This window comes from Pelobates fuscus, chromosome 3 (assembly GCF_036172605.1).
Source record: "Pelobates fuscus isolate aPelFus1 chromosome 3, aPelFus1.pri, whole genome shotgun sequence".
Taxonomy (NCBI): Eukaryota; Metazoa; Chordata; class Amphibia; order Anura; family Pelobatidae; genus Pelobates; species Pelobates fuscus.
This window is the reverse complement of record NC_086319.1, coordinates 425,842,346-425,869,979: the sequence shown is the minus strand read 5'-3', so window position 1 is coordinate 425,869,979 and position 27,634 is coordinate 425,842,346. Positions and strand designations below refer to the sequence as shown.

The window sequence follows — 27,634 nt, the reverse complement described above, 5'->3', positions numbered from 1 at the left end:
TTTACGTACGTGGGATCGTTGAAGACAATGATCTGTCTGAGTGGTGGTGATGGTAGTGGATTCTCTGGCCTGAGAAAGGCATAGAAAGCAATGTGCTTCACTGGTAATGACCGACTTGGTTGTATAATTGAATGGTTGTAGATCTAATAGGTCCGATAAGGATGAAAAGTTGGATGGCTATTGGTAATCTCTGAGAGGAACGTGGGGGAATGGATACCTGAAATCCTGAGTATATTCTTGTCTGGTACGATAGCATGAAGTTATGGTAGTTTTGGCCATAGGTTATCCTGTGTTGTTGAATACCTGTAAAATATATAATTAATGGTGTGTGATAGTTTTAGATTAAGGTGGCAAAAAGAAGCAAAACCTAGGAGAAATGTTATGACACAGGTTGAGCTATGTCGAGTTCCAATGAGGTTGAGCCAGGTTAAAAGCTGTGTTACGCGTTCTACAAGTGCAAGCTATGCTGCATGAGTATGTCTAATCCAAAATTTTGTCTCTGGAACGAAAAAGGTGGCTGTGACTGTATGGGCGGCTGTAGGAAGCGTATGATGAACATGCCTGGAATATAAATGAGACAATTGTCGGCAGGGATGTATACCCCCATCTGGTACATGAAAGTAAAAGAAATGTGATAAGTGGCCAACCAAGTGAGATCCCCAGAAATATCATGACCTTATGGATGATGAGTGGCATTTGTTGATGATATGACATGTGCTTAGTTGTCTGAGTAACAACGGATTGATGACCCTGACCATGATTTACCACATGCCACAGCAGCTGCTACAATGGGGTAGATCCCCCAAAGGGGCTGAGGTGGTGGGAAAAAATGTCCAAACCTGGATGCCATGGCCAACAGCTCAAAAGCAATCGTTCCCGGTAGATCTCTGCCAAACCCGTGGTAGACGCCTCGTCTGACCATCTGGTTGGAGAAGTGTCAGACAATCCTGGAAGGAACATGCTTTTACCATGCCAAGTGGTTAAGAAATTCCCCCCATGTGCATGTCTGCTGTTGCTGGGGTGTCTAGGGACATCCTCTGATCGTCATGTTGGAAGTGTGGATAAAAGGGGAAAGTACTCTGGATGTGAAAGCGTGGTCTTGTGGTATGATTGGCATGGCAAAATTAAGGAACCTGGTAGGGATTGTAGTTCCTTGCAGTTGTAAGTACTAAGCAGGAGGTAGTGATTGATGTAGTTGAGAATGTTCCCTATTTGTCTTGTGGTAACTTGCGTGCATTGATGCCGACTCAAGTCGTATGCCCAGTAATGTGATGATAGTGTCTGGGCCTTCTGTTTCTTATGGGGTACTGGGACGCCCATGTGGTAAACCAGACTAAGCTGCCATGAGGCTTCTATTGAAATTTTTTATCTTTGATCAACAAGAAGTCTTCTAGATAGTGTATGACTGGAAGGCCTCTGGATATGTTATCATAACTAGCCCAGAGTATCTGCAAATATCGATAGTAGGCTAATCTGTAGCCCGAACGTTGAGCGGGGAAAGGATTGCCCATTTTATGTCATGTAAGTTCCAGTGTGTAGGGTAGATGGTAGCTGTTTACTGCGTTGATGATATTGGTCTTACTTAACCAAACTTCAACCCATGCTTGAGTGATCGCTGTAAAGGTAGATCAATGGTGTTGTATAGTAAGGAAACTCCTCGGAGGGTATGAGGGAGTTGAGACTTGGGGTAGCGGGGGGGTGTGGAGCCAATAAGTCTATGGTTAGTCTTTGTTTAAGGGAAGATTTCCTTGTGACAATACCAATGTGTTTGTGTTTGGTGCCATGCTGTAAATGGTGGAGATTGGAAGACCCCTCTGCAAATCTTGGCTATGAGTGTGTTTACAGCCAATGGTTCTGTTGTGCTGACTGTAAGTGAGGGCATGCTATATTCCTTGAAGGTGTATTTATGATACCTGTATGGGAGCCCTTTGAAGCTCCAGAGCTTTAGTCATTCTACTACAAGTCTGGAAGGGTGATGAGTCAGGAGTGTTGAAAATGCATTGGTGTGTACAGATGGTGAGTACGTTATTTGTAAGTTGTATTGGGACACATGGTTTGTTATGTGCCCTGAACCATTTGAACATATATGCAACAGTCTATATGCAACGCAACTACTCATATCAATTGTCTCTGGTAGTTCAGAGGTGCTGGTACCTGGAGCCTGAGAGTGCTCGTCCATTTGTTTGGGACAAAATCCCTCCTTTATGGGTACCTGTACAAAAAAACATCACCACATATTCCAAATGCCAACCCAACCAAGGGATGGTCAGTTCCCGATTTACCTGGAATCCCTGGATCTGATACATCATCATACATATATATGCCTTGCTTCCCCAATGTGCTGGGATCATACGTGCAGGGTTAACGTCTTGTGTGTCATAAGAATTGATTGTACCAGTTAACAGAGTTTCGGTTGGTGCTGGTTGTACAGTAGCGTGAGGCCCAGACTTGTGAGGGCTGTGGTGACCGACTCGAGATTGGCAGTCTGTCATAAATTTTTTGGCTCATGAGTTTGAGTGAGGCTAGCATGGCCTGGGTGTCACCTGAGTTGGTGTAGCTGGGCCTTCCCCTGCCTCCGTGTTGTCCGTTGATGTATGGAGGAGTTTGAATAACTCTGCTTTCCTTGCTGTGGCAGGGTAGGGGATTTGTCACCTCCTTAGGTCGGTGGTAATGTGTGGGACCGTCCAGGATCTGATTGCTGCTGGACTAGCAACATCTCCTCTGCTTGAAGGTGTATCAATTATAACCGGGCTAGGAAGAGGTGATTCTTCACCATCTTTTTTGAGAAATACTTAACGCCGTTACGGCGTTCCATGCCGTCGCGCTTTAAATGGGCTTTAAAGCCGTTGCGGCAGCATGGAACGCCGTAACGGCTGCAGCCCCCAGGAGCCAGCAACTACTCACCTCCGCCACGATCCTCTTCTGGGGGGCTGCCTGAGAGCCCAGGCAGCCCCCCTCTGACAAATGAGGCCCCCGGGGGCCATGTGGTCGCTCTCAAAGAGCGATCACATGGCCCCCTATAGCTGGCTGTGGATCTGCCAGCAGGGGGACTGTCTAAAATATCACAGTCCCCCTGCTCGTAGGTAGTGTAAAAAAAAAAAATGAAACATGTTTAAAATAAATTAAATACATTTTATATATATAATATTATTATATATATGTAACGTCATACAAAGTGTATTTTAATACTGATATAAGTATATATATATATATATATTAGTATTAAAATATACTTAGAATTACATATATATAATATGTATATATATATTATATATATAAATACGTATAATTAAAATAATAAATAAATAAAATATTGAAACAAAATTTTATATATTATATATCCATATGTAATTTCATTCTAACTGTATTTTGTTATATATATGTGTGTGTGTGTGTGTGTGTATATATATATATATATGTGTAACAAAATACTTAGAATGACATTCTATATATAAAATACAAATAACCGCATATATATATATATATATATATATATATATATATATATAATTACATTAGTATACACGTAGAATTTAAATACATATATGTATATTTAATCTTTTAACATAATTATGTGATTTGATTAATTAAAATTTGATTGACATGCCTGACCACACAGGGAGAGAGTGCAGAGAATTTAATTCGCAAGCACTATATTTGACCCTGTAACTCCAAGATGCCAAAAAAACTTGTACATAGGGGGTACTGTTTTACTCGGGAGACTTCGCTGAACTCAAATATAAGTGTTTCAAACTGGTAAATTGTATTACAACGATGATATTTTAAGTAAAAGTGAAGTTTTTTGCATTTTTTACAAACTAACGGCACTTTTATGGACTATATTATTGTTGTAATATGTTTTACTGTTTTAAAACACTAAGATTTGTGTTTAGTGAAGTCTCCCGAGAATAACAGTACCCCCCATGTACAGGTTTTATGGTGTTTTGGAAAGTTAGAGAGTCACATATAAGGCTTGCGTTTCATTTTTTTCACATTGAAATTTGCCAGATTAGTTATGTTGCCTTTGGAAGCGTATGGTAGCCCAGGAATGAGAATTACCCCCATGATGGCATACCATTTGCAAAAGTAGACAACCCGAGGTATTGCAAGTGGGGTATGTCCAGTCTTTCTTAGTAGCCACTTAGTCACAAACACTGGCCAAATATTTTTTGCTTTTTTTCACACAAAAACAAATATGAACGCTAACTTCGGCCAGTGTTTGTGACTAAGTGGCTACTAAAAAAGACTAAACATACCCCACTTTCAATACCTTGGCTTGTCTACTTTTTCAAATGGTATGCCATTATGGGGGTAATTCTCATTCAAATGTAAAAAAAAATCTTATTTTCTCACATTTTTTTACATTTTATTCATAATAAATTATGTTCCATAGATGAATAGTTAATGATAAATTAAAGCCCTGTTTCTCCTGAACAAAAAGATATATAATAAGTGTGGGTGCACTTAATGTGACAGCGGTGAATTACGGTTGAACAGACATATAGCGCAAATTCCAGTTTTTCTTTACGTTTTATTTTGATCAGAACGTGCACTATTGACTCCGTCCTGAAGGGGTTAAATAACAATAAAGATTGCAATTATTATTTGTACCCAGGGGTCTTGCTAGCTAAGCCGTAAGGCGGAACGATTAGGCTTGGTGTTTTTTGGTGACTGGTGAGGCCCTGCTAGTTGCCAAGTGGCTTGAGAGGCTCTATCTATGCTTGGCGCGAGGATTTGCTGTGGCCACCGAACGTTGTGGCAGGATGTTGGCCTCTGGGTGACAGTAACCAGAAAATAGGAAGGGGAGTGACAGGTGAGGCCCTCTCTATGATACAATGCGAGGCGGCTAGCTCACGAGTGGCCCGAGGAGTGTATGCCTCCGAGTGTGAGGCGGGGTATTGGCCTCACATGACCATTAACCGAAGCATAATGCAGAGAAAAAAAAGGGGGTAATACCTGTGGGCCCTAGGACCCTAATTGCCAGTACACTATTACTATTCCAGGGAAGGTAAGAGATGGATAACTACGTGAGCAGGTGTATGTACCTGGTAGTATGGTATTGAACCTGGCAATCCGTATAGGTTTTTTAGTAGTAACTGTAACCTGAATGGATAAAACCGTATGGCATAAGGAAATATGGCATAGACCAAGCTTATCTTAATACGTACAGTATATGTGAAAAGTGCCGTTATGTGTAAATATTAAACATCGTCGCCATACTGGTTAAATATGTATCAATCTTAACCCATTAAGTGCCGTATGTACAAGTGAAAATGTGGTCTGTCCCACCTTGTATGTTGTATGTCCCCTTGCTAGGGGGAAGTCTGTTGCGTGAGCAGCGTGCTGTGAAAGATGTATGTGAACTATATTGCCAGTTACGTATATACAGATGCGTCTGCTACTGTGTAATAATATATGTATTTATACCAGATGTTTGATATAGTGCTTGCTATGTGAATTGTATGTCTTATTGAATGGTAGGGGTCAGTGAACATGGTGTTGCAAAATGCAAGTGCACTGGAGATCTGCCGAGTGCCCTATAGGTGGCAGTGCAGTTGGATACTGATTGGTATGTGAAATGTTGTTTGTCTGTTGACCTATAGGTGTCAGTGTTTTGGTGTTTGAAAACCCCATGAAAATTGTCAATGTACTTGACAGACCTGTAGGTGGCAGTGTTGATAGAACCACGGTTGGTCTTGATGTGAAATGTAAATTATTGTGAATTAAACCTGAAGTTGAGCCCATGCTGGAGTTTAATTTATGGTTTATGGTTATGTTTAAAACAATCTTATGTGTAATTTATATTGGCTGGTAAATTGTATATGACATGTGAAGACAGTTTTGCTGTTGACCAGTAGGGGTCAGAAATGCTGATTGTATGGTAAAAATACCCTTTAACCCCTTAAGGACCAAACTTCTGGAATAAAAGGGAATCATGACATGTCACACATGTCATGTGTCCTTAAGGGGTTAAGGGGTTAATCCTACCGTTTGACAGATAGGAGTCAGTATAAAAGCGAAAATGCTGTAGTTGGTTTGTTTGCTTATGAAGTGAAATAAAGTCTGAGACGCCTGTAGTATACCAATTGACCGGTAGGGGTCAGAATGTAGGCGAAAATGCAGTGGTTTGTTGGTTTGCACATGAAATGCAATAATGTCTAAGAAGCCTGTAGTACAGCGAATGACCGATAGGGGTCAGTGTGTAGGTGAAAAATGCGGTGGTTCGTTGGTTTGCACATGAAATGCAATAATGTCTAAGAAGCCTGTAGTACAGCGAATGACCGATAGGGGTCAGTGTGTAGGTGAAAAATGCGGTGGTTCGTTGGTTTGTACATGAAATGCAATAATGTCTAAGAAGCCTGTAGTACACCCAAAGACCGGTAGGGGGTTTAAACGAATGATATGCATGAACATGCAATGGTTTTAGAACAGACTTAGACAAAATGCAGCCCTAAAGTGAGGACCTGACCCGTGCATGGTGCCGGCGTAACTGGTAGGTCGATTTACGGTTTGTGAGTCAATTGGACACCATCCACGGCGATGGATTGAAGAAAGAAGGTGGTAGGCCGGAAAAGCCTGTGGCTGGATTCCTGACACAGCTCAGGTTAGAAAACCTCATGGAGTAATCAGGTAAAATGGTGTCTGGATGACCCGGAAGTGGAAATCATTCTGATGCTGACCTCAAGCGATATGAGTCGGGTAAGGGGATTCCCTTCTATAGGGGAGTGAATTAATTTAAGCCCCTCCCACAAATACAGGCCAAACGGCCTTAATACATATATATATATATGTTTTAAGGCCGTAAGGCCTGTATTTGTGGGAGGAGTTAAGCGTTCCATATAAACGCTACTCCCCCCCTTCCTACCTGCCGTACGCACGCTGTTCACCTCGCTTCCGTGACAGCTGAACTTCCGGGTTCACTGGTCCTCCTCGATGACCCCGCACTTCCGGTTTCCGGCCGCACGTCCAACCGGTTCAGAGCTCCCCCCTCCGTTCCGGGAAACTCCGCCGAAACACTTCCAGCGCCGGCAACGCTGAACAAATGAACGTCCAGGTACCGGCGGGTATAGCCACGTTCAGGCTATTCTCGCAGTTTGCATTTTCCAAATTTCCATTGTGTAAACCCTGACTTACGCTCTGTACTATACTGTACCGTGGGAAGTTATTTTCAAACTGTTTAAACTGGTTGTACTACTTACACTAACATGGCTCTCCCTCTGTCCCTCTCCCCTCTCTAGTTAGTCTGGCAGTCCCTTCTGACAAACAGGACAACAGCAGAGAGGTAGCTGAGCCCACTATGCATTCACACTGCATGCTCTGCTGAGGAAACATCTCTTTTAACCAAATGAAATACAAGCGATTCACATTAGCTTGGAAACGTGTAACAATTATAAATAAATTTGTATCAGCTTCTAAATTTGTATCAGCTTCTGCAAACTGCACTCCCCATCATGCTCAGCCATGAAATGCAAATTGCGGTAATTGGTGTGTTAGAGCAAGGGGAGCACAAACTACATCCAAACCTGGAGCACTACAATTCTCATGATGCTAAGGCAGCCAAATAATGGGGTAGCCTATCTTTATATCACCCCTGTTTGTGATTCTTCCATTCCCTGCCCTTCTGTTTTAAACAGGGTAACTGCTATGCATGAAACAATGTTTCCCATGGCACCCTAGTATATGTCATGCAATTCAATCATGTCGGTATAAATTAGATTGAAAGAATGTTACCTATGACAATGTTGCAATTTTTTAGGAAAGACTTGCCTCCGATTCTCTGTAAGAGCATGCCTTTGTACTTTGATATTTCTGAAAAAAAAATAAAAAAAAATAAAAAAATATGGGGGTTACTGCCTAAACAGTGACTTGATCAGACGTAAAAATTCAGGCTAAAATAGTCGATCTCTGACTACAGATGAGATACTAAGCTACGTATTTAACTTAAATAATACAGTTAACTGCTGTATTTCACTTGTTTCTCTATCTACCATTATGGCGGTTCTAGTGAACAAGCCGTTTACCTATTGCAGCATTTGGTTGGGACAACAGTCTTGTCAACTTAATCTATGCTAAAAGGTTAGGTTGTATTTTATGAATTTCGTTGCTACTTGGTAGTCACATAAATCTTCCCAGGGACCACCCACGCTCCCCTCTCGCCAGCACCTAGGCGGTCACTTTCAACCACCCGTCTGGGGGGTCGGGGTCCTACACCCCCCCCCCCCTCACCCCTTCACGGACTCATTAATTTCCGGTCCAAACGTTAATCTTGCTATGGTTATATATATATATATATTAATCCACTTGGGTTAAGACTCATGTTGTTATAGAGGCTATGCTTTTCTACGGAGGGGGTAAAGGAAGGGATGCCAGTAATTTTATTATATCATGCACGACATATTGGCTACGTAAGTTTCCACTCCTACTTTCCGTAATGATTTTCGTATATCAGCGCAATATTTCTAAATCGGAGGTTTGGGCATACTTTCCATTATGTTTTAATGTATCAGTGCAAAGTCCTAGTCATTCGGCCGGTATCTCCACCTAGTGTTTTGATGGTATTTGCTGTTTTATTCTGTATAATGTGTAGCTTCTCTGCCGTCCTGTTTTCAGGTTGTTAATGGTGTTTCTTCTATTGGTGCATCCCATGTAATACCACTAAATGCCTGACGCTATGCATGTACGGTTTTATTGGGTCAAGTTAATCTAACTAACTAAACACTGTGTATATGTTGGATTTGTTTTATCTCCCAGATTACGCTTACAATTATGCAACTCCTGTTATACATGCATCGAATTACCTCAGGTTCAGGCGTAACCGCCATTTGACATTCCCCGCTGATTTCTATTAATGTTGTATACTGTCATTTGTTACCATTAGACAATCGCTAGGTCGCTATTATCGCCTATTTCTATCAGGTACAATTTTGTTTCATCCACACTTCAAACAACTGCCTCGACAAGGCCACGTTGTTACATGATGAGGTATCGAACCAACAATCACAGTTACTATTTGTTTCATTTTGTCATCTGCTAGCAGTAGACAATTACTGGTTCACTATTGCCGCCTGTTTCTATCTGGTATAAATGTTTTCGTTCACATTTCCTACAATTGTTACACAATTGGCCTTTGTTTAACGATTATCACCTGTTTCTATCAGGTTTGGTCTCATTGTGTTTCCTAACAACTGCCTCTACTAGGCCACGTTGTTACATGTTTGGGGTACGGGGGCTTGATTCCTGCCTTGCCTCGTCAGGCCACGGCTCCTCTCCACAACTCTTCATTCGTACTCACTACCCGTAACAATCGTTTTGTTACTCACTACCTTGCTAATTTCACCCTCCTCTCTCCGTCAGCTGCTACGACGTTTTCTCGGCACAACGCCTTCATTTCATCTCCTTTCAGGTTTATATAGTAACCATCACGAGAATCTTCAGCACCCTCAGGGTCTATCGATACTGCACTATCAGCTATATCTCCATAGTACTTCACTATACTGCACATTATTTTCCTTCCCTCGACTTCAGTTCCTTCTTCTTTCTTCCTCCTTTCTCTCCCTTCGTTTCCTCTGTCTCTATCTGGGAATATCCGGGTATCTATCATTTACTACAACTTGGGTTTCCAAGCACGTTGCGTTACCCCCTTATCAAGCCCCCGTCTAGGGTCAGAGAACTGGCTATCTAGGGTTAGGAGCTGGCCTTAGCTGTACACCGTAGCTGGTCCCGCGAGGCCAACTCCCCAATCTCAACACAGAGATTTTCGCCCCTCGGCCCAAATCATAGTTAGTGCCTCGCATTCACCCACCTATCGGGTTTATAGTTAGGGCCTCACCTGACACGGCCACACGTTTTGGATCTTTACTGTCACCGAGAGGCCACCACCCCGCCACCACGCTAGTGGCTCGAGCCCCACGCCCAAATCATAGGTAGAGCCTCTCACCAGCCGCTTGGCTACTAGCAGGGCCTCACTTGTCACGGGGTAGTGAGCTTTTCGCTTCGGCACTAGTTAGCCAGCCAGTTCTATTTTACTTTATCATATTGTTGTTGTTTGAGTTCATTGTTGTTGTCATGTTCTTTTTCAGGATGTCCTACAAACGCAACGTCAGACGAAGGATTGCAGCATTTTCGTGTCTATTAGGGCCGACTATCCATGAGTCGCTCAGTCTCGTACCTCACCCAACTCACATCTCTCAGGCATAATCTGCATTTTGGCATCCCCTTCCGGTCACTCGGCTGTTGGGGCTCGACACGAGTTATCGTCTAGAACATTGTTCGTTTGCTCTAAGATACATATAACAGAATCGTGACATTCTTCCAAGAATCAGTGGAGCAGGACTTCCACAGGCATACTGATCACCCTGTAGTCTTTTCTACATTTTTTGCCACCTTTTATTCAAACCTTCATACGTACATGATCGCACTATTCCGAACTGACATACACGTTTCAGACAAGCCTTTCAAACATACCCCATTTTTACACAAGATATCAAACATAATTGGTTTATCGCTTCACAGTAACGTACGTACACAGATGGGAATACCGGGCAGTATCAGACTCCCAAAAACAGCATTCGCGCCACACAACCAGGTCTTAAATCTATGTGCCTGCAACCATACAAGGGCTCGGGAACCCTACAACTCCACGATCACAACTAATCAGACAGGTAAGTCATGTCTCCCCAAGGAAAATTTAAGAAGGTACAAACACTACACCGCGTCACGTCAACGTTCGAACCAGACAATCGAGACACTTGACCTACTAATCACTCCCTATCTACTTCTAAATACGATTCTACATTCACATTCCGTCATTAGAGTAAGTAGGACCACTGGCTGCTATTTTCACATCCATTCTATAAGAACGACATCCAGTAGCAGTACGCCGGAACAAACATTAGAGGCACTAGGAATCGGCTATATATTATACAGGAACATTCCCAACGCAGGAGTAGCATGACATGGATTTTATATAGTGCTATAAGTGTGTTTTTCTGGCATTACCTTTTGCCCTCTTTTTCAGGCCTACCCTCTACGTCGGTTCCGGCACACCACACCGACTTAATTCCAATCACAAGGTACTTCACTATACGATATTAACCGACCACAAGTTTTAAGGCCGTAAGGCCTGTATTTGTGGGAGGAGTTAAGCGTTCCATATAAACGCTACTCCCCCCCTTCCTACCTGCCGTACGCACGCTGTTCACCCCACCCACCTCTCCCTCTTATACAATTCATTCAGGGGGGCCCTCTTTTTCAGGCCTACCCTCTACGTCGGTTCCGGCACACCACACCGACTTAATTCCAATCACAAGGTACTTCACTATACGATATTAACCGACCACAAGTTTTAAGGCCGTAAGGCCTGTATTTGTGGGAGGAGTTAAGCGTTCCATATAAACGCTACTCCCCCCCTTCCTACCTGCCGTACGCACGCTGTTCACCCCACCCACCTCTTCCTCTTATACAATTCATTCAGGGGGGCCCTCTTTTTCAGGCCTACCCTCTACGTCGGTTCCGGCACACCACACCGACTTAATTCCAATCACAAGGTACTTCACTATACGATATTAACCGACCACAAATATATATATATATATATATATATATAAAATTATTTTTATTTTTTTTCCTCTATCTCCATTATACTGGTTAACTGGGGTTTTTTGTTACAGGATTTATTCCATAAAATCATCACATCAACGTTTCAGCTCTCGTCCGGGGCTTTCTTCAGGATGAACTGACAACAAACTAACCAAAATTACTGTATTATATAGCCCATAAGAAAATAAATTGACCCACCCTTAGATGATTGTGATCGTCTCGCCGGACCATGTGTGTGCGTGTCATACACGAAAATAGTAAAACTGCACATAACATGGTTCCTTATGACTGACGCCAGATACGCCATAATAACTTTGAAATATAAGCAAAGAGTGTAAGATATCAATAAAAACACATCACCAGATGTATGAGAGAGATCCTTTAACTAATAAGCCCAAAAGCGTGTTGAATATTCAAGAACCTAATATATAGGAAAAATAAGTGAGACTCTAGGTCTAACTATACGTGACTGGACTGGAAAATACTAGAATATAAAAATCCAGTTAAAGTGATAGATATTGGCTGATTTGGGCTGAGGATAAATAAAGTGCACATGTTTTATAGACATCCCGGCCCCTGGGGGGGAGGCCTCCCAGATGAATAGACATCCCGGCCCCTGGGGGGGAGGCCTCCCAGATGAATAGACATCCCGGCCCCTGGGGGGGAGGCCTCCCAGATGAATAGACATCCCGGCCCCTGGGGGGGAGGCCTCCCAGATGAATAGACATCCCGGCCCCTGGGGGGGAGGCCTCCCAGATGAATAGACATGGGGGGATGCAGGGGGGGGGGTTGGAGGCCTCCCAGATGAATAGACATATGGGGGGGGGGAGGCCTCCCAGATGAATAGACATATGGGGGGGGAGGCCTCCCAGATGAATAGACATATGGGGGGGGAGGCCTCCCAGATGAATAGACATATGGGGGGGGAGGCCTCCCAGATGAATAGACATATGGGGGGGGAGGCCTCCCAGATGAATAGACATATGGGGGGGGGAGGCCTCCCAGATGAATAGACATATGGGGGGGGGAGGCCTCCCAGATGAATAGACATATGGGGGGGGGAGGCCTCCCAGATGAATAGACATATGGGGGGGGGAGGCCTCCCAGATGAATAGACATATGGGGGGGGGAGGCCTCCCAGATGAATAGACATATGGGGGGGGGAGGCCTCCCAGATGAATAGACATATGGGGGGGGGAGGCCTCCCAGATGAATAGACATATGGGGGGGGGAGGCCTCCCAGATGAATAGACATATGGGGGGGGGAGGCCTCCCAGATGAATAGACATATGGGGGGGGGAGGCCTCCCAGATGAATAGACATATGGGGGGGGGAGGCCTCCCAGATGAATAGACATATGGGGGGGGGAGGCCTCCCAGATGAATAGACATATGGGGGGGGGAGGCCTCCCAGATGAATAGACATATGGGGGGGGGAGGCCTCCCAGATGAATAGACATATGGGGGGGGGAGGCCTCCCAGATGAATAGACATATGGGGGGGGGAGGCCTCCCAGATGAATAGACATATGGGGGGGGGAGGCCTCCCAGATGAATAGACATATGGGGGGGAGGCCTCCCAGATGAATAGACATATGGGGGGGAGGCCTCCCAGATGAATAGACATATGGGGGGGAGGCCTCCCAGATGAATAGACATATGGGGGGGGGCCTCCCAGATGAATAGACATATGGGGGGGGGCCTCCCAGATGAATAGACATGGGCGGGGGGGGGGCCTCCCAGATGAATAGACATGGGGGGGGGCCTCCCAGATGAATAGACATGGAGGGGGGGGCCTCCCTAATGAATAGACATGGGGGGGGGGGGGTGAGGCCTCCCAGATCAAAAGATCTGATAAATTATTAGTTTGATGCACCTGTGCATATTACTTTTCAGGCTGTGTGCCACCCATGGTAAAATCCTGATCTCTGGGGCATTGCTAGTTTACATTAGAGAAATGGTTTGTGTAAGTATGAGAACAAGATCCTTTGAGAAATTCACTTTGTAACTTGTGAGGATATTTATGGGGTGCTAAATATTAAAAATATTTTCATAAAAATTATCAAAAATAATAAAATTTTATTATATAAAAAATTGATATCCTGGCACTGTTCCCCGATTAATGATTTAAAGCTGAGAATTACTCACGATTTTAATTCTCAGATCCTAGAGGAAGTTTCACTAGAAGATTTTTACTTCACAGTAATCACAAATTAATTATTAAAATATATTTTATTGTGACAGTAACAACAAAAATAATATATGTAACATGCGTAACAATAATCAGTGAATATTTAGGTATAACATAAGTATACAATATGGCAGTGGTTTAACACAACATAGAAGGCTAAAAGCAACCAGTTGTCAACAGTTTAAGATTTACGACAGACACTTCACAGAGAAGCCAATATAACACAGAACACATCAGTGCAGCTTAAAGCAATGCAAACTTTGGCTGACAGTCAAATCACACTGAATTAACTCTTACACTGCTGGCTACAATCCTCATAGGCAAGATAGCCTATTATATTGCAATTCTACAATTAAAGTAATCCTCAACTTAACTTTCCTAAATAAGATTCACCATCTTATATCAGAACAAGTCAATACCTCTGGATAAAAATGTGGTATTATGCCACCTGCAGGAATGGAATCTTTATAACCATATATTCCTTAGCTAATTATGATTTATAATAATGGAAATCTGACCAATATTTATCCAGATATATATTCCTGCTATTAGTAAAAATTTATTAATTTAAATTTAATTAAAACTGCATAATTACCAGTTAGGTTGTAGATTTTCTATCAGATGTGTAGAAATGTCCCAGGAATTTCGAATGCAAGTAGGATGAGAATTGTGGAAAATAGAAACGTTTTCAGAGTTCTGAAGTTGTGTTAGTACGAAAAGAATTAGGTGTGTCCAAGAGAATGTTTGATTCAGATGTTAGATCTTAGCTGCTAGATGTGAATCCAAGAGTGTTTAGAATGTCAGAGACCGAATGTGTAAGTTCCCAAGAGTTTGAGAGTATCTCTCTCTCTTCCCTTTGTCCTTTTAAAGGGGCAAATTCTCTGCACATCACTAGTCGATAGGACCAATAGGGAACTGTAGGTGTGTCTTCCCTATAGACTATAATCTAATTTTTGGACAGTAGATGACGCAATTACATAACAGAAAATTCTTGTCAGGGGATCCATTTACCTTTTTTGTATAATGTGTTAACTGATTTTGGTGATGCATTTGACGTAATTATTGTTCTCTTAATGCTACTATATATCAAAGAACCTGTCATCTTCAATAACTTTTCCCCAGTCTTGGTGTCTGGGATTTACCTAGCTTTCTGATATGTCTAAACTCTTCTTCAACTCTTTCTTACAATGCAACTTTGTAAGATTCAGTGTTTTCCATATAATAATAGTAAATTATAAGTGGATAGTGAGTGTGTGTATGTGTGTATATGTGTATATGTGTGTGTGTGTGTGTATGTGTATGTATATATATATATATATATATATATATATATATATATATATATATATAATCGCATTCAACCCCCCTTTTGCTTTAGACATCATGCATTATCTCTTGTCTTGTTTACATTAGTCGCATTCCTTAGCTCAGATTGAATGAATAAAGAGATTAATCTTGTCTGTCTTAGCCTTGTAATACAAAATGGAGTCACCTCTGTTCTGATGGTGACTGGCAGTATACACTTTTAATTTCTGTCTTAACACAAAATGTCTGCCAGTATAAATGTACTGACAAACTCTCCACTATTGGCTGAATCCACGGGTTTGGAGACCGCAAGGAGAGAAGTATGGTGGCATTTGTGGTAAACTGATGCTTTTCCTAAATGTTCTCGGTTTACTCTTTGAACAGTGTAGCCTTATTGGGTTATCCATATGGATGTTTTGTCCTGTCCTCCTGCTCTTCAGACCTGTAAGTACTAAAGATTGTTGGATATGCAACACTTTTTAAAACCGTTATACAACCAAAATAAAGCAAAGGATAATATAGTAATACATTTACTATAAACTTGGTCAGATTGCTCTCTCTACAAGAGGTATTTCTTCTTCCTGGTCCTCTCAAATCAGCAGGTACATTGCTATCACTGAGGATCCTTCCATGATTTTTCACAGCCCTAGTTCACTAGTCCAGTTGAGAGCCCCTGATCCTTGTTGCATGGATGCAGCAATACTAATTGAGGGAAAAGACTAGGAAGCAGGAATCGACTGCGTGGAGCTATATGCTGGTTTGAGCGACTTTGGCCAGTGAATCTTTATCTTAGCATGTCGCAATCACCACTATCAGGGTACTTTTAGGTCAGGAGCTGGCAGAGATGGTGAGCCATATAACAAAAAGGGTTCAGATTGCCCTGTTTTTCCTCTTCCACCTCTGGATTGACTCAGCTGGTCTCTGGTTTTAGCCTTCATAAAGTCTTGACTTGTTTTGGGGGATGTTGCTATTATCAATGTGGAATGTGGACTGAGCTGTGTAGGGTGGGCGGGCAAACTAACGCTGATCGAGTGAAAGGGCTACATTACTATGGCTTTTACAAATCACTACAGGTTACATGTCTTAGCCTGTGAGGATGATGTATATTTTAAACCTTGTGCAAGAAGTTCATCCCTTTAATCAAGTGTTTTGCTGCCGATATCCACATGGAAACAGGGAAGTTAATTTTCCACGGCATTTGGGTGCTCTAGGTTTGGACATCTTATGCCTGTTGTGAGGGGTGGAATAAATTGGTACCTAGTTCATACTTTAGGGATATATTCTGCCTGCCCATTCCTTGAGGCTGGAGACAATATCCAGTAGCTGGTAATCCCATGGAGTAAAACACAGGGGCAGTGTGACTTCCCCGCACAATATGGGTGAAACCGAAAAGAACCTGGTTTGAGTTTTCATCCTTAATTAATGTGATCATTCGCTTAAAGCTCTACACAAAATGAAGATATTATTTATAAAGTGCCAACAAGTCCCGTAGCACTGTGCAATGAGTAACCAGACAAATAGATGAACAGGAACAGAGGGATTGATTGCCCTGCTCAGTGAGCTTACACGCTAGAGGGAGTGGGATATAGTGACAGAGTAACAGAGGGATTGAGGGCCTGCTCAGTGAGTTTACATGTTAGAGGGAGGGGGTTATAGTGACACAGTAACAGAGGGATTGAGGGCCCTGCTCAGTGAGTTTACATGTTAGAGGGAGTGGGGTATAGTGACACAGTAACAGAGGGATTGAGGGTCCTGCTCAGTGAGTTTACATGTTAGAGGGAGTGGGGTATAGTGACACAGTAACAGAGGGATTGAGGGTCCTGCTCAGTGAGTTTACATGTTAGAGGGAGTGGGGTATAGTGACACAGTAACAGAGGGATTGAGGGCCCTGCTCAGTGAGTTTACATGTTAGAGGGAGTGGGGTATAGTGACACAGTAACAGAGGGATTGAGGGTCCTGCTCAGTGAGTTTACATGCTAGAGGGAGTGGGGTATAGTGACACAGTAACAGAGGGATTGAGGGTCCTGCTCAGTGAGTTTACATGTTAGAGGGAGTGGGGTATAGTGACACAGTAACAGAGGGATTGAGGGCCCTGCTCAGTGAGTTTACATGTTAGAGGGTGTGGGGTATAGTGACACAGTAACAGAGGGATTGAGGCCCTGCTCAGTGAGCTTACATGTTAGAGGGAGTGGGGTATAGTGACACAGTAACAGAGGGATTGAGGGCCTGCACAGTGAGTGTACATGCTACAGGGAGTGGGGTATAGTGACACAGTAACAGAGGGATTGAGGGCCTGCTCAGTGAGTTTACATGTTAGAGGGAGTGGGGTATAGTGACACAGTAACAGAGGGATTGAGGGCCCTGCTCAGTGAGCTTACATGTTAGAGGGAGTGGGGTATAGTGACACAGTAACAGAGGGGTTGAGGGCCCTGCTCAGTGAGTTTACATGTTAGAGGGAGTGGGGTATAGTGACACAGTAACAGAGGGATTGAGGGCCCTGCTCAGTGAGCTTACATGTTAGAGGGAGTGGGGTATAGTGACAGTAACAGAGGGATTGAGGGCCCTGCTCAGTGAGTTTACATGTTAGAGGGTGTGGGGTATAGTGACACAGTAACAGAGGGATTGAGGCCCTGCTCAGTGAGCTTACATGTTAGAGGGAGTGGGGTATAGTGACACAGTAACAGAGGGATTGAGGGCCCTGCTCAGTGAGCTTACATGTTAGAGGGAGTGGGGTATAGTGACACAGTAGCAGAGGGATTGAGGGCCTGCTCAGTGAGCTTACATGCTAGAGGGAGTGGGATATAGTGACACAAAAGGTAAGGGTAGAAAAGTAGGTTGCTAGGATAGTGTTCATTGAAGGCTTAGTGTTTTGTTTTGAAGACCGTTTCAGGAGAGGAATCTGGGTACGGAGAGGGAAAGCTGTTCAGTTTAATGTCCATCAACAACCAGGCCTCGTAGACAGACTGATCTTTTTTTATAGGGGAAAGAACTCACCAGTAGTTTCCTCTCAGTTTATCATATATTGAAATGTACAAGGTGTGTGTGTCTGTCTCCTAGACAGAGAGCAGATTTAGCCAAGGTTTGGAGGACGGTGTGAATGTTAAATCTGTTCTCTGCTGTTGCTAATCTTTGGGGCACTTGGTGGGTATCTGGAGTTATTGTGTTTTCTTCTCTTGTAGGGTGGTAAAGGAGGAGATTTCGGACGACAATGCCAAACTGCCATGTTTTAATGGCCGTGTGGTTTCTTGGGTAAGAGCTTGGAATTCATCTCTGTGATATTGTGATCATTTGTCCTTGTCCCCGTTTTTCTCTGACCGTCTTAGCTTGTGACTCTATTTAGCGTTTAGTTTCCACACCTGTCCCCCTGTTCAGTGTACCCTTCTCCTACTGCCAACTGGCATCTCTAGGGATCAGCAATATGACTTTGCTGTTACTGCTATCCGGAGTAATAGAGGGACGTTTCCTCATTATTTCTCCCCATTGAACACGATGATATAATTTACTGGGGAGGAATAACATGGCGGAGAGATATTGAGAAACCCGTTGTGCGGCCACCGTTCGTACAGCACTGCAGGCGTTAATTTACATACTTTGCCTGCCTAAGCTTGTTAAAGGGACACTATAGTCACCTGCATAATGTCCGTTATACATGTTAATGTAGTTGTTCTGGTGTGTGTATAGTCAGGTCATGCAGCTATTTACATTGCTGGCTATTAACACCTCTAGTGATAGTCGCTCAGACGGCCACTGGAGGGGCTTCCTGGATGTGCAGCACTGAAATTCACCGTCTCTGCTCTCTCTGAACTCTGCCAGTGCTTTTCTATGAGGAAATGCGAAGAGCTGTATTTTGCAACATGTGCGCATTTACTATGGCAAAGCATTTGATTGGCTAGAATGGCCAATTCTGGTGATCTCAGCCAAGGAGGCGGATCAGCAGCAGACCAGTTCTCTAATTTAGTTCTGATGTCTATATCCTATCTCTGCAGACTTTTTGCTGTTTAGACAGTGTTTACATTGCCCCCTAGGGATAATTCCACTGGACACTCCTCAGATGGTTGCTAGAGGTGCTTCCTGAGGCAGTGCTGCACAGTGTGACATTCAGGATCTCCACCCTCTGCATGCAGACACTGAACTTTCCTCAGAGATACATTGATTCGGTGTATCTCTGAGGAGATGCTGAATGACCAGGGCTGTGTTCGGCTCCTGACTCCTTGGTTTAGATAATTAGAATTGACTATCTCAGCCAATCCAATGCTTTTCTATGAGAAAGCAAAGCGTTGTGATTGGCTGACCTCGTAAATTCGGATGTCAGTCAAGAGGGTGGGTCAGAGGCAGACACGCATGGTGCTGGAAATAAGGTGTTTTAGAGTTATGTTTTTACTATAGAGTTAACATTTGTGTTACGGACCCTGTAGTATTCCTTTAACTTAATTCTAGCTCCCCGTATACACCAGACAATGGCTACAGGTTTAGTGTATGGACTAATACAAGGCGATAATATTTATGCATAAATGGAGTCAATTGTCCAACTTCTCAACCAAAATAAAACCTAGAATTGGAGCGGAGTGTTTCACTGTAATTTAACGGGTGCCTACATAACAAATACAACTTAATGGATAGAGAATCAAATTTTAGCTCAACCCTTAGCTAGCAAAACTGTTAAAATCAGAGGTTTAAAGATTGCCCTTTCCCCATTTAGCCTGTGTGCTGACCTTGGGCCAATTGTTAGAGAAAGGTAGGCTGTGCCCTGTATGTCTGGTAAACCCTCCCCGGGCATCTCTCTCGCTTGTCTACAGCTTAAAGAAATGCAATACCTGGAAGGGGAAACAGGAAGGAGGGGCAGGCATTGTGTGAGAGCAGCAGTAGCAGCATGGAGAGGAAGAGCCAGAATAACTTATTGCAGCAGGTTTGGACAGATGACCTATATTTATACAAAGCCAACATAAGATATATGCATTAAACCTGACTACTGGTCTCAGCAGGAGACTGGGTAAAGGAAATAGTTTAAAATATGAAATATGAACCTTTAATAGTATTAAGGGAAGAACGTGTATACCATGAGTCAAACCAGATGTTTAGAAAACCGTAATCTTTGTCTATCATGGCAGGTTCATTAAGGGTTTCTCTTTAAATGCACCCATAAGCCATCTAGTGTGTGATTGCAGCATGACTGTGAGATCTCTCTAACTATATATCCTTTATATCCCAGCTATAAGATAAGGCCAGGGACTAATGAAAGTATTTAAAAAAAAAAAAAAAAAAAAGACTAGATGGACCGAATGGTTCTTATCTGCCGTCACATTCAATGTTTCAACTCCTGCTTTCTGTTCTGCTAAAAATGTTTGCTCCCTTACTTGGAAGCAGTGCCAGGGCTTTCCTGACATAACCACTACAGCAGGCTGTGTTGGCGTAACCTCTTAACAAACCCCTCTGTATAACCTGATCAATACATTATTTTTCTTATAGTTGGTGTCTGCGGAAAACACTCCACCTGAGCCTCCGCCTCCTGTCACAGATCCCAGGCCTGAGCAGTCCCCGGTTCCTCCTCCTCTGCCTCCGCCTCCGGTGGAGAGAACTAGTGGCATTGGGGATTCGCGTCCTCCATCATTTCAGTGAGTGTGTCATGTTCTACTTTTAGCCCAGAATGTGTTGCAGCTTGGATTGTCTGACGTGACATTTTCTCCTATTCACAGTCCGAATGCTTCTGGCAGCACCGAGAACCTTGATCAGGAAACAGAGACAGAGTCTGTGATCTCTGTGAGAAGAGACCGTCCACGGAGGAAAGAGAGTGACGGGCAGGGTATGTGAGTGAATGTCACAGCTAGAGCTGCGGACGGGGGTAGATGTAGAGCCATGGCTAGCGTGACTGTTAGGTAGGAGGTGGGGATTAGATGTAGAGCCCTGGCTAGCGTGACTGCTGGAGGGGGGGTAGATGTAGAGCCCTGGCTAGCGTGACAGCTGGAGGGGGGGTAGATGTAGAGCCCTGACTAGCGTGACCGCTGCGTGGTGGGGGTAGATGTAGAGCCCTGGCTAGCGTGACTACTAGGTGGGGGGCTGTTGATGTAGAGCCCTGGCTAGCGTGACTACTAGGTGGGGGGCTGTTGATGTAGAGCCCTGGCTAGCATTACCGGTGCGTGTTGGGGGTAGATGTAGAGCCCTGGCTAGCGTGACTGCTGGGGGGGTGGGGGTTAGATGTAGAGCCCTGGCTAGCGTGACTGCTGGGGGGGGTGGGGGTTAGATGTAGAGCCCTGGCTAGTGTGACTGCTGGGGGAAGGGGGGGGGGGGTTTAGTTGTAGAGCCCTGGCTAGCGTGACTGCTGCATGGTGGGGGTAGATCTAGAGCCCTGGCTAGTGGGACTGCTGTGTGATGGGGGTAGATGTAGAGCCCTGGCTAGTGTGACTGCTGGAGGGGGGTAGATGTAGAGCCCTGGCTAGCGTGTTGTGGGGGGGGGAGGAGGGGGAGGGGGGAAGGGAGGGGTTAGATGTAGAGATGCTAGAGTGACTGCTGGATTGGGGTAGATGTAGAGTCCTGGCTAGCGTGACTACTGAGTGGTGGGGGTAGATGTAGAGCCCTGGCTAGTGTGACTGCTGGAGGGGGGTAGATGTAGAGCCCTGGCTAGTGTGACTGCTGGAGGGGGGTAGATGTAGAGCCCTGGCTAGCGTTACTGCTAGGTGGGGGGCTGTAGATGTAGAGCCCTGGCTAGCGTGACTGCTAGGTGGGGGGCTGTAGATGTAGAGCCCTGGCTAGCGTGACTGCTAGGTGGGGGGCTGTAGATGTAGAGCCCTGGCTAGCGTGACTGCTAGGTGGGGGGCTGTAGATGTAGAGCCCTGGCTAGCGTGACTGCTAGGTGGGGGGCTGTAGATGTAGAGCCCTGGCTAGCGTGACTGCTAGGTGGGGGGCTGTAGATGTAGAGCCCTGGCTAGCGTGACTGCTAGATGGGGGGCTGTAGATGTAGAGCCCTGGCTAGCGTGACTGCTAGATGGGGGGCTGTAGATGTAGAGCCCTGGCTAGCGTGACTGCTAGATGGGGGGCTGTAGATGTAGAGCCCTGGCTAGCGTGACTGCTAGATGGGGGGCTGTAGATGTAGAGCCCTGGCTAGCGTGACTGCTAGGTGGGGGGCTGTAGATGTAGAGCCCTGGCTAGCGTGACCGCTGCGTGGTGGGGGTAGATGTAGAGCCCTGGCTAGCGTGATTGGGAAATGGCAGCCATGCATCCAGTATAAAGCACGCAGGTTTACTCCATGTAGGAGCTCACAGCGCAAGACGGCAGTGGGTAAATGAAGAGCGTAGTGGAGGTGTCCATCAGTTAACATTCATATCGCTCCAGCATAGTCTGCAGCGCGGTATCTTATTGGAGGTTCTATTTCCATACTGTAAGCCATTGGGTAAGGTTAATGAGGTCCCTGTTCTAACAGGTTTAGTTGCTTAATCTGTGTTCTGTAGAGCTGGCATTTTATGACTCATTCACTCAGTCGGGAATTGGCAAGTCTGACTTCAGTTTGGCTGTTTTTTGGGCTTGCAATTGGAAACCGTTTCAGTTCCTGCCTTTTCCCATTAGTGAATATACCTGATAATCTGTTACTGGTTAGAAAGTGGCGTCATTTGGACTCCTCGTTCTGAAAATACATTTTGCCGCATTTTAAATAAACTCCAGTAATTCTCCTGAACTGATCAGAGTAAAGGCTTTTTATATAGGTTTGGGAATGAAGGTGTTAAAGCCAACACATGCTGTTAGATGGCTACGATGCTTAAATGTGATGAAGTGGATTTTCTGTGTGAAATGTAGCTGCTAGCTCGCAAGGCGCCAGTCTGGGTGACCGTTTATTTTATCAACTCGATGAATACTATAAAATGGAAATCCTTTAACAAGGTACCCCGGAGCAGCTATGGCTGGTCGTAGAGCATGTGATGCAGAGGATAGGAGACAACTGCGCAGGGCTTTGTTGGGGGTGCATCACTTGTCTAATGGCAGCCTGGGGATGGATTAACTAATCCTATCTTCATCTTTCTCGTTGCGCAGGACTTGCTCGAGGCGTTAATGGCCGAACTGAACGACATTTGGCTGGTTACGAATCTTCATCAACTCTCCTAACCAGTGAGATCGAGACCAGCATCTGTGACTCAGAGGAGGACGATACTATGAGCAGGTAGAGGGGCGGCAGTAACCAGTCCACAATTCTGCAACATTAGAGAATTCTAATTGGAACTAAATTGAGTCTAGTACTAGTCCCAATGGAGTAGGTGTAAAACTGTTTGTTTGTTCCAAATCTGCCGTCTGCTGATATTTGGCAGTAAACCCTTTTAGTGGTGTTTCAGTGTCTGAGGGAGTACCAGATGCATACATTACTATTGTCTCAGGCCATCAATACTTCTTATTCTGAAACCTTTTCCTAATGCAAAATCCTGAGCGCAACCTTTTCTGACCCCCATACTTTTCCAGAATTTCTGCTGGCCTCCTCCCAGGTACAGGCACACTCAGAGGATTCTGTTATTGTTTATTATAAATATTATTTTTGACTCCTAGGTTCAGCAGTTCTACTGAACAAAGCAGTGCGTCACGACTTCTTAAACGACACCGCCGTAGACGTAAACAACGGCCTCCCCGACTAGAGAGGGTGAGTAGAACCCCACTACTGGCAACCAGCCCAGCTTCCACAATGGCCAAAGTCATAACTGGAACACAAGTTCAAACTATTTTCAAATCTTTTATTTCTGATTTAAATTAAATTGCTACTAAATTATCTTTGAGACAGATCTCAGGAATTGGCCCATTTTAGTGTAGTACCCACCGATATTGGGGATCTATGACGTAGGGATGGACATATGGTGGAACTGAATCTCCATATTTGTTTGCTGACATAGGTGATTTTAAGTAGCCCTATACAATGTTATAATGTATTTGTGTGCGCTTTTTCTTAATCTGTATTATGTATACATTTTAGGCAGCACCATTCCTGCAGAATGCATGTTCTGGGTGTGCCCCCAATTCCCTTTTGTCTTTTTAGATCTCAGACGAGACCATAGGCTATTCTGATGGGAGGTGGGTTTTAACACTCCAGATCCCTAAAGCAGTTTATCTTGCTGAAATGCTTTATGCATGATGAGTGCATCCTTTCTTTGTAAAATGGGAGAGGGGATTGCAGGTTTCAGTATAAATTGTCACTTTTTCTAAATTAACCTTGTTACACCCCCATCTGGCTGTCAGACAACCAACTGGTCCTGTTACGTCCTGGTTGTTTAGCTCAGAGGACTTGAGCTGCATTGGGAAGTCTGATTGGACAGCCACAGAAAGTCTGGGCGGGGTTAGAAGGGGAGGGCCTGCAAGGGCTGCAAGTAAGATCTGCAGCTTTTACAAAGTGGAAATGACTGGATTTGGTGACGTTGAATATGCAGGGAGAAGGACCATGGAGGGTTAGTTTTATTTGGAGGGAAGGTACATTTTAGGGACCAAGAAGATGCCCAGTTGACGAGGAAGCGAGGCAGTAAGTGACACATTGTTGATGAGTGGGAGAGAGATTGGAAGCAGAGAGGTATGTCTGGGTGTCATTAACATTTTGCTGTTGCTGGAATTCAAGGGACTAAGTTTGAGCAGCGGTATGCAGAGAAAACAGATGGGGAGAGGGACAGAGCTTTGAGGAAATGTGATCAGAACATCTGGAAGGAGCATTGAGAGGGGCAGGGCAGTGTGGGTGCATTGAGAGGGGCAGTGTGGGTGCATTGAGAGGGGCAGTGTGGGTGCATTGAGAGGGGCAGTGTGGGTGCGTTGAGGGGGGCAGTGTGGGTGCGTTGAGGGGGGCAGTGTGGGTGCGTTGAGGGGGGCAGTGTGGGTGCGTTGAGGGGGGCAGTGTGGGTGCGTTGAGGGGGGCAGTGTGGGTGCGTTGAGGGGGGCAGTGTGGGTGCGTTGAGGGGGGCAGTGTGGGTGCGTTGAGGGGGGCAGTGTGGGTGCGTTGAGGGGGGCAGTGTGGGTGCGTTGAGGGGGGCAGTGTGGGTGCGTTGAGGGGGGCAGTGTGGGTGCGTTGAGGGGGGCAGTGTGGGTGCGTTGAGGGGGGCAGTGTGGGTGCGTTGAGGGGGGCAGTGTGGGTGCGTTGAGGGGGGCAGTGTGGGTGCGTTGAGGGGGGCAGTGTGGGTGCGTTGAGGGGGGCAGTGTGGGTGCGTTGAGGGGGGGCAGTGTGGGTGCGTTGAGGGGGGCAGTGTGGGTGCGTTGAGGGGGGCAGTGTGGGTGCGTTGAGGGGGGCAGTGTGGGTGCGTTGAGGGGGGCAGTGTGGGTGCGTTGAGGGGGGCAGTGTGGGTGCGTTGAGGGGGGCAGTGTGGGTGCGTTGAGGGGGGCAGTGTGGGTGCGTTGAGGGGGGCAGTGTGGGTGCGTTGAGGGGGGCAGTGTGGGTGCGTTGAGGGCGGCAGGGCAGTGTGGGTGCAGGGTGATTCTGTCCATCTCCCTGTGGAGTGACTTGGATCTGTTTTTGTTGTTCTCTTTCCAGGCAACCTCATTCAGCAGTGTTACAGATTCTACCATGTCGTTGAATATTATCACAGTGACGCTCAATATGGGTATGTGTGTTAATCCAGCAGGAATCCCTGACCGACTGTCTCCGTATCTCGTTCACGCTCTAGACCCCAGAGTTTCACATTTGGGAGCAGCTTCATGTTGCAGAATCATTTTAATAGCTCACTGTATATAATCACTCCCCAGTGCTAGTGGTGTTTCTATTTTCCTATTACAACCTGTAGTTTGGCATTCAGTGCTAGATTTCTGGTCCTAGTAGTCTGAGCCGCTCAGCTATTTTGTCTTCATTGAGCCCTGGGCTGCAGAAAGAAACCGCCTGACTTTATTGAAACATACCTGGCTTCATTCACTGCGGCGAATGGTACAGCAGAGTTGGTGAACGTTTCCAGATTGGCTAATTTAGCCTGGATTTTGCTGTAGTTCAGTGAATGGAGATTAAAGCCACTGTGTTGCTCCTTTCTTCGTGTATAATATAATGCTCGTCTCTGGTCCTCCAATGAAATAATATTGCACAAATGTATTATTTGCATTTCTATTATATAGGAGTTGTAACCCAATCGATATAATGATCTTCCTTTATTTAGTATTGGCAACGCAATCTGAGGATTAACTCTCTCTTCCTTTCTAGAAAAGTATAATTTCCTGGGCATTTCCATCGTGGGTCAGAGTAACGAGCGCGGCGATGGTGGCATTTATATTGGGTCCATAATGAAGGGTGGGGCCGTTGCTGCTGATGGAAGGATTGAACCTGGGGACATGCTGCTACAGGTGAGCTGGCGCTGATTGGATTGATATTTTATTTGAGCATACTAACCAGGCCAACACTCGGCCCGAGGATGGTTTAATCCATGGTCTAAAAATTCTTGCTATAACACTGCTTCAGATCAATAAATACTGAACTGAAAGGTGAATCTATAAATTGCGGTTTGGAATATTTCTAAAACTCCGCTTATAAACTTTTCAGTTTGGTTTTCAGTCTCTATCATTTTGTGTTAGTGAATAAATCCTATTGTGAATATGATGTAGTCTAGGTAAATATAAAAAAAAAAAAAAAAAAAGGGCTGGATAATTGTCTTTTGGAAAATGTATGTGGAACTGAATAGAGAAGTCTGATGGCTTGATCAGGGAAGAACGACATTGACCGCGCCTCTGTGTGTGTGTAAATCCTGACACCCCCGGTCTCCTTGCCCTCCTTTTCCATGTGCATTCTGCCTGACGCCCCTTGTCTCCCTGCCGGTGCCTTGCCCTCCCTCTCTGTGTGCGTTCTACCTGACGCCCCCTGTCTCGGTGCCTTGCCCTCCCTCTCTGTGTGCGTTCTACCTGACGCCCCCTGTCTCAGTGCCTTGCCCTCCCTCTCTGTGTGCATTCTGCCTGATGCCCCCGGTCTTGATGCCTTGCCCTCCCTCTCTGTGTGTATTCTGCCTGATGCCCCCGGTCTTGGTGCCTTGCCCTCCCTCTCTGTGTGTATTCTGCCTGATGCCCCCTGTCTCGGTGCCTTGCCCTCCCTCTCTGTGTGCGTTCTACCTGACGCCCCCTGTTTCGGTGCCTTGCCCTCCCTCTCTGTGTGCGTTCTACCTGACGCCCCCTGTTTCGGTGCCTTGCCCTCCCTCTGTGTGCATTCTGCCTGATGCCCCCTTGCCCTCCCTCTCTGTGTGCATTCTGCCTGACGCCCCCGGTCTCGGTGCCTTGCCCTCCCTCTCTGTGTGCTTTCTGCCTGATGCCCCCGGTCTCGGTGCCTTGCCCTCCCTCTCTGTGTGCTTTCTGCCTGATGCCCCCGATCTTGGTGCCTTGCCCTCCCTCTCTGTGTGTATTCTTTCTGATGCCCCCGGTCTCGGTGCCTTGCCCTCCCTCTCTGTGTGCATTCTGCCTGAAGCCCCCTGTCTCGGTGCCTTGCCCTCACTCTGTGTGCATTCTGCCTGACGCTCCCTGTCTCGGTGCCTTGCCCTCACTCTGTGTGCATTCTGCCTGACGCCCCCTGTCTCGGTGCCTTGCCCTCAATCTCTGTGTGCATTCTGCCTGATGCCTCCTGTCTCGGTGCCTTG

General features: G+C 45.3%; 1 protein-coding gene across 1 annotated transcript in view; it reads left to right on the top strand.

Annotated features, from left to right (window-relative positions):
• The window catches only part of DVL2 (dishevelled segment polarity protein 2), an 81,182-nt gene that overhangs the window by 15,502 nt on the left and 38,046 nt on the right, over window positions 1–27,634 (top strand). The window contains exons 2-8 of the mRNA XM_063449841.1: window positions 18,272–18,341; window positions 20,559–20,704; window positions 20,786–20,892; window positions 23,112–23,238; window positions 23,616–23,706; window positions 25,567–25,636; window positions 26,221–26,360. Coding sequence (XP_063305911.1) covers window positions 18,272–18,341; window positions 20,559–20,704; window positions 20,786–20,892; window positions 23,112–23,238; window positions 23,616–23,706; window positions 25,567–25,636; window positions 26,221–26,360 — 751 coding nt within the window. The remainder of the gene's footprint in view (window positions 1–18,271; window positions 18,342–20,558; window positions 20,705–20,785; window positions 20,893–23,111; window positions 23,239–23,615; window positions 23,707–25,566; window positions 25,637–26,220; window positions 26,361–27,634) is intronic.